The sequence below is a fragment of the Schistocerca nitens genome, chromosome 3, assembly GCF_023898315.1.
Source record: "Schistocerca nitens isolate TAMUIC-IGC-003100 chromosome 3, iqSchNite1.1, whole genome shotgun sequence".
NCBI classification, from domain to species: Eukaryota; Metazoa; Arthropoda; class Insecta; order Orthoptera; family Acrididae; genus Schistocerca; species Schistocerca nitens.
The window spans coordinates 179,962,658-179,970,873 of record NC_064616.1 but is presented as its reverse complement, the minus strand read 5'-3'; the positions used below and the strand labels follow the sequence as shown (position 1 = coordinate 179,970,873).

Here is an 8,216-nt window from a genome sequence, read left to right as displayed (position 1 = left end):
CAAATGCGACCATATCTTATGTGGCTAATACAGTGACTGCGAAGAAAGCATAGCCATAAAAATACACATATAATTTGTGATCGTCTATCTTTTCTGTCCTGTACCATTTTCTACCTTTCTTTGTGTCTACCTTCTCTTCTTTCTTCGTTATTGTGCTTTGTAAGTGCATTTTCCTGTTACTTTGAGCAAACAACTGTTTGAGAAACAGTGCACTTTTGTATCAGATTTTTTCCACAAAAAATAAGTAAATATATTTCTTTGCATTTCTAAAACAAATATATTTGTGGTGCCCCATATTTTAAAAATCAGTTTAGATGAGATGTCCATTGATGTTAAACACTCTCCTATAAATATTTTAAAATATATGTGGTACTTATGATAATATACTCAATGTATGAAACGAAATAATGGAAAGTTCATCACCCACTGATGGTGTTAGGGAACAATCTGTAACCTATGTTATATATATGTAAGGTTGTAGTGCAAGTAGTTTATTGTTGCAGTCTTTTTACCAATGAACGATATGCTAAATGTTTATTGTGACATGCAAATAGCCAGGGCAGTTTTTTGCCCTATATATCACCATGTTTGTCTTCTAAACAGCAAGTGCAGAATTTTCCACACTTGCCAACATATACACTGTTCATGTAATAATTAAAAAATGTATGAATCATTAACAATACCTCAATATAATTTCATGCACCCCACAGCCCTTCAACTGGAATTAACATCAATGATTTGTGTCAGTGACTTATTTTAAATAAATTATTTATGTAACTCAATCCAAGTTGACCTCATGAGATTGACTATACTTCATATTGGAACTCACCACAACAGAAGAATTAAAACAAGTTAGCAGAAACTAAACCCAAGAACTATATTTCAATAGACTGTCAGTAAGGCCACAAAAACAGTCAACACACAGACAACTTTCACAAGTTCCACAATACATTAGAGAGGTTTGGAAAATGGATCATGGCAATGATACACAGAATAGTGTTCAGAAATTGGATACCATCATCTTTCCCCCATTTGTGGAGGTATACCACTGTTGCATTTCAGGGTCATCATCATCATCATTATCATTATTTATTAGTTCATTTCACTATATTTAATGATAGTCATATGAAATGTGCTTTACTTGCAATTTTTTTCGAATTATTTTGCAATTGCAGATAAATAAACATTTTTGATGTTTTAATAAATGCAAATAGTTACTTACAAAAAGAATGTCTTTGTTTACTTACATATATTTCTTGCTGTTAATACTTCATCTTGAGGTTTTTTTCTGTTTTGTATACATGAAAATTTATTCCCTTCACTCCAAACAACTAAATTTGCACTTTTTTGTCAAGTGCCCATTTTCTGAGATTCCTGATATATATATTTGTCTACCACGATTTGCATATGTAAGCTCAAGCAAGAAAGTTGACTGGTTTACGATCATGTATGCCACTAATTGAAAATGAGTGCAAACATACAGGCCAGTAGTATTACAAATTTATGAGAAAAGCATAAAAATCAAAAAATCTTACATTCAATTAATGTGCATCACATAAAATTTCGTGTTTATCTTATAGTATCATTCAGAACAAAATAGGCTAAAAATGCAATTTTTGCGCTTGTTTTTGTTTATTTCAATCTTAGCACAATTCAGAGTAAATAAATGCTTAAACTGATATGCTGAAATTTCAAACATAACACATTTTAAGAGGATGAGCACAAATAGCCATGTACATGCACATACATTAAAAGGAAAAAATTTAAATAAATTTAAAGATTTATCATTTTTAAACACAATAATGGTTTCAGATCACTTTTCATTTCTGCTTATTCTCAAAGAGAGGATTTGATTGTTCTAAAGATATGGTTATTTGAAAGCAAATGAATGAACCATTACAATTTAATGCTGTTAATCAAATTTTTTGGTGGATACAATACTAGCATAAGTGATAATAAACTTGCTGTAATGTGCTGAGCCCACTTTTATGATTTCCATCGTATACAGTATAGTCACATTAAATCTTGAACCATGTATCATCATATGACACTTTGATCTATTTGCATATATTTAAAAAATTTCAGACCAACAGCAAAATCTTTTCTGGATGTTAATACACAGTGTCATTTTACTCTAGTCCAGCAACACTCAAATTTTCAGCTAATATCATTGAATGGACATCTTCAAAAACCATTTTAATGTTGTTAGTATCTGTAGCTGTTGTAAAATGGCAGTAGAAACCTCTCTTCCTAATAACGTCCTCTATAGGTAATGAGACTCTATGGAAGACAACATATTCATGATGTGCAGGTGTTTTTTTGGTTGTAATTCCCTGAAAAAACAAAAACTCTTAAAATTCTTCTTCGATAACATTTCAGACACTACAATTCTTTGAAGATGTGTTACCTAAATAATATATATGAAAACAATTTAGATCATGTAAACATGCCTAAAAAAGGTTGATTACCAGTATTAAGTATTACAGTCGCTTCAGGGTCATACATGAATATTACTCATGTGTCTAGATTGCCTACAGGGATTTCTTTCCCCAAACAAGAGGGTAGGTAGGTAGGTGGGAAGGGGACATACACCTCTTAAAAACAAAGCCATGGATTACCCAGATACGGAATTGGCCAATGCTACTGTCGAAGAAATTATGCCCAAAAGTTATTTAGATCAGAGTGAATGGTTCTTTGTTCCATAGCTCCATAGTGAAGAGCTCGTCAAGGAAATATGACATGCCATAAAACAAGAATACAGAATACAGATTTACAAAAAAAAAAGATGTGCTAATATATCTACCACAGATATCAAGAGGAATGATCTTAAGCATCAAACATTTAAGAAAACCTCCGAAAATCTGAGTGAAGAAGGCTAAGTGGGAGTCCTGCAAAATAAGAGACTTAATCATTGTGCCAGTTCACTATGTGGAAGCAATATACTACCCCAAGTGAGACAAAGCAAGCATAGAGAAACAGAATGGAGTGAAACAGAATGGAGTGCAACAGTTAAAATTCCAAAACCTATGCATTTTGAACATACTCCACCAGAAATTGTGTGGATGGGTCAGAGATAAAGAAATGAGAAAATGACAGAAAATGGCTTATTCTAGGGGCATACTCTAGGGTTTGTTTGTGGAATGAATATTTCACTCAGTAGTAGAGCATTCACTGTAAAAAGGTCTAATCATAAATTAATACCAGCAAGCATTTTCTTTTGCAATCAGTCAAGACATGGTTAAAGTTTCACACCATTAGAGCCACTACTAGCTGAAATAAAAAATTGGTATGTAGTTTGTTCTGGGCAACAAGAAACAACACATTTCAGAATACGTTTTAATACCCTATTAGATGCTTTACAGGCATGATGATGTCTGAATGAACCATGTAGCATTACTAATAACTTCAGTGGCTATAATGAGCAGGTATTCTCAACACAAGCCATCTGCTTGAAGAAATACTGGGGATTAAACATGTAACCTTCATTCAATCTTGCCTTGACATTCTATTCAACAATGACAATTCATGGCAACATATTACCTTCTCATCAAAGATGCCATTGTGACAGACACATATTATTTTTATTGCATTTGTATTGGAAGCTACAAAGAATTAAACTCAAACATGCTGCACAAGAAATACAACAAGAATATCATTTTAACTGAATCAACTGTGGGTTCTAGCTGAAATATTGAAAATTAACTAAACAAAGTCTGTTTTTGCCTTGTTTTACAAATTTTAGTATGGTTACTGCACAACCTAGATTTTGTGTTATAAGTACTGAGAAATGTACTTGAAAATGAGCCTATAACCCGAAACCTATGCTGTGCAGTTGCCATAATCAAATATGTCAAACAAAGCAAAACACAATGTTTGTTTAGTAAAGCCAGAATATCCTGATCACAAATCATATCTGGCTTTCTTGTCAGTACTAATAACCTAAGGCTTTTTATGGCAGCATAAGCGTATGAAATGTATCAAAAGTGCACTTACATCATCTCTGCTATGATTTTAGTAATGGGTAAACGAAATTCTGATTTTTTTGCTAGTAATGCAATTTTATTAGTCTGAAATTTTATTGATTTATTAGTTTAATTATTAGTTATTCCTGCCATCAACGCTATACACTTCAGTTACTTGAAGACAGAATAGTACTGCAACCATTGCGAAGTGTAGAAGACAGTGTTATATCACAGCATGTGAGGAACACATTAGTGGGAAGATCAGAGAACAATACGTTGATGCATGCCACTTTCTCAATATGATAATTATTTTCCAGCAGCAAGTTACTTGAATATTGTATCTGATGTTGTGTAAACTGTAATACTATTTTACAAAAACATCGAATTACATTCTATTACTTCTTATGAACACAGTGCAACACATAAATGCAAATCAGCTGAATCACAAAAACTAAGTAATAGGCTTTGTTGTCCCTAAAACAAAGTATATATTCAAAGTGGAGAATTTTCTTAAAAATATGGCAGCTTTTAATATATTTAAGTAAAGTTTTTAATTTCTGAACTCAGTAAGTAGTGTTGAAGTTAATAAGTAACATTATTTAAACAATTTACGTTTTATACACTGCATCACTTACAAGGAAAAGGTCTCTTATAAAAGATCTTGTCCGAAGGTACTCATCATCAGAACGGCCATCTGTTGGATAAATAAAATCATTGTCAAAATGTGTTAAGTACACACTGTTCTTCTCTTCACAATAATTAAAATACAACTTTACTTTCACATAAAATGGAAGTATTTGAAATAATTCTGAAATAAAATGAAGACCACAAGTAGACTTCTTTCAACTCTTAAATTTCCATTAGTGGTTGGGTGATTGACTGAGTGTTTGATTTAACTTATAAAAAAGTAAATATGGTCTCCCACAAAAGTGTTAATTTTATTTCTCTGTGATCTGGTGCTATCTGGGCAGTTCACACTTTACAATTCGAACAGTTGCAGTCTTTTAAACTTTCTGTATGTATGACAGGAAGTACTGTGTTATAACAATGATAACTAATTATTGAAAGAACTTTGTATATCAGCTCACATTACTGAAGAACTAAATATAGTGATAACTTATCACATGTTGATTATGTGTCATGCATAGCTACAAAATACGCCTATATATATTAAAATACACCCTCTTGGAAAGATGTGCGGAGTACACTGAACAATAATTTCGCTGAGAAACGATGTACACACGCTCTTCTGGAGCCATAGGTAGTACACACTATGCTTTCATGTCGTATAGGTGCTATGTATTGTACTAGGTAGAAATAAAACATGTGTACAGAACGCAACATGGGTGTAATTATTCACTATTGTATCGCCTGGACTGTGAAAATCCAACACAGATGTATTTCCTTAAATTACAATAAGAGTTTAACTCTTTCTGGTACTATACATAGCAAAATAAATTTGCGAACAGAGCATAATTTATTGAAATGTACTGGTACAAGCTCTGTAACTTTTGATGTAGATTCAGATACAACAGGAAAGCTTTTTCACTGCCAGAGTAGCTAATAAACAGACGTGATAACCAAAATTACTATCTTACTGTTTTCTAATAATGTGTGTGTTCACGTACATGTAGCACTGTTGTTCAAACAATTATACAATTTTTGTCAGTGGATTTTAATCACGCTATCAACAGGTAAAATTCAAAGGAAACTAAATGCCAGTTTTCTTCCTTTTTTCTTTCTGATAATCCCCTTTATCACTTCTGTAGTATTACAGAAACCACTGGGCTGTAGTATGTTCTGTAGTTAAGTGCATAAAGTGCTGAATATGTATTGATGAATATGTATCAGAAAAAGGATAGTCATGATATACTGACCAACACTGATAAGGCATTTCCTGTGACATGATTTTAAGAAATTGTACAACAGAAGATTAACACCGAAGTCCTTCCTGTCCTGGGAACATGTAACACAGCATACACTACAAACTGATATAAGATAATATCTATGAAATGATCAACATACATAACAGCAAATTTCCTACCAAGAATTTCCTGCCCCTCCTCAGTCCTCTCCTTTAAAAACATTTTTACAATATTCCACATTGTGGCAGCATCAGTGCCTTTTTAATTAACTGTATTTCCAGCCGTCAAAATTCATTCCTCAACAATAGAACAATACCTCTACTTTACAATAAATGGCTTACCCTTGCTGTTTGAAGGTGAACAGTAGATTTGTGTTTCATGCTTAACGAAAAGCCTGTATGTTGTATACTGGATGTTTGGTTGTTTCTGAATCATACATATTGTAACAAAGATATGTATGGATTATAGGATTACAAAACCTATCATATTTCCAGTATTGAATTTATTGCAGTTTTCACTGAAAGAGAACATTTATTGTATCACGCACTTGAATGGTTATGGAACCTAAATATTTCAGATTTTTTTCAATTAGTTAGATCATCATTGCCATTGTGTAGTACCATGTGTTGGTACTAAAACCGACGTTGTGATCACTTAGTTATTGTCTGTTTTTATCAAACTGTTCTGTACCGAAGGTGTTTTTCTAGATACAGTGAATATTCTGAATGAAATATGAACAAATGAAACCAACAAAGTGTAGCTTTGGATGTACTATTTCCAGAAAAATACTTGTAAGGGATTTTTCTTTGACCATACTAGTAGACTGCATTCCTGATATCATATCTACACACAATCCTGAACATTTTGTCCAGTTGCTAGAAACAGTGCAGTACTTAAGTTTGGTGAATAAGAATTCCACATTTTGATGTAACAAATTACGACTTCTGACTAATTAAACATGAAGAGACAATCTAAAAAGGCATCACCAGCTAGGATGAAAGCTAGAAACATATTATATTAAAGACAATTTTTGTAAACTGAATGAACTTTTTTCTCATTTTAAGTAACAATAATGTTCTTATAACCGTTAATTTTTTTCTGCCATTGTGTGAAATGACAGATGGAAATCAGAGGAATCCTTTCGGGAACATTGAGAACTTAACAGCAACAGACAGGGCATTTAACAAGTGAGAGATGCAAGAAACATCGACAAGAAATAGAATCATTGATGAATAAAACTCAGCAGCAGCACCTAAAGAAAGAAGTAGTTACAAATGGTAGAAATGATCAACCAACATTGTACAAGAGAACTTAAAAACAAATAAGTAAAAGAAAAGTAAAAAATGATGAACAACTGAATGTGTACCGGAGGAGAGGCATGGGTAGTAAAACAATGAAAGGAGAAATTAGTATAATTGAGGCCAGGTGAGTGGCAAGAGCCAAGCAAAAATTGTAGATGCAATTTCTATCTGTGAAATTCTGATTTCATTGTACAGCAAGCATACAGGTTACGCTAATTTCTGTTATAGTTGTGTACATCATTTTCTTTTTAGTAAATACTTTTTCATATTTTTATTCTCACTTCGATATTGCACAAAACTACTAGCATAAATATCTTGAACAAGGTCATATTATTAAAAAAAAGACCAACATCTGGTATGAATGTCAGGAAACAAAAATTAAATATAATACAAGAAAAATTATTTTTTAAATATAAGAATAACATACTTCAACAATGCTTGGTTTGCTACAAGCAATTTTTAAACTGTCTACCCAAAAGTTTTAAGTGATTTACCTTTAGGATTCATTATATAGCTGTCATATTCAGGGAAATTGTCTCTAATGCTCTTCCCCTGCTTTATCTTCTCCATTAGCACATCTTGCTTATTCAGAAACAGTATAATTCCTGATTCTTGCAGAAACCTGAAATCATAGATTTTTAAACCATATTTTCGCTAGCTTAATTTCAACATGAAATTGAAGATTTACTTTTTCATGAAGCATGTAGCTCAGTTGTACATAATATACTTGTGTTATAGATCACTTATACTACCTCTCCCCATTCATAATTTTCTCGAACCATTAATTCATTTTTAAACCCTTTGAAATGACATTGCACTTAATTTTTTTCTCAATAAGAGAAACAGTCTTCCCAAGTAAATTAAAATGAATCAGCATTTTCCTCTGTTTTCCGAAATTATAAGCAAATACGAGGGTCGTCCACGAAGTAAATTCGGTTTCTATTTCTATCTGCAGCAGCGCTACGATCGCAGTTCCGAGCATGGGCAGCAGTTACTCTGACTCAAGGAGAAGACATGTACGCCATTTTCAAATCGCTGCTGCCGACGTGTGCTTTGTAGTGCTTCTTTATAATGTCAGCCGTAATTGA

At 32.6% G+C, this 8,216-nt stretch overlaps 1 protein-coding gene across 1 annotated transcript in view; it reads right to left on the bottom strand.

The window, feature by feature from the left end:
- Positions 1 to 1,810: 1,810 nt before the first annotated feature.
- LOC126249539 (guanine nucleotide-binding protein G(f) subunit alpha) overlaps positions 1,811 to 8,216 on the bottom strand; it is a 77,075-nt gene continuing 70,669 nt past the window's right edge. Inside the window, exons 9-11 of the mRNA XM_049951202.1 lie at positions 7,623 to 7,750; positions 4,598 to 4,656; positions 1,811 to 2,333 (exon numbers count right to left, since the gene is read on the bottom strand). Coding sequence (XP_049807159.1) covers positions 2,130 to 2,333; positions 4,598 to 4,656; positions 7,623 to 7,750 — 391 coding nt within the window. The 3' untranslated portion in view covers positions 1,811 to 2,129. The remainder of the gene's footprint in view (positions 2,334 to 4,597; positions 4,657 to 7,622; positions 7,751 to 8,216) is intronic.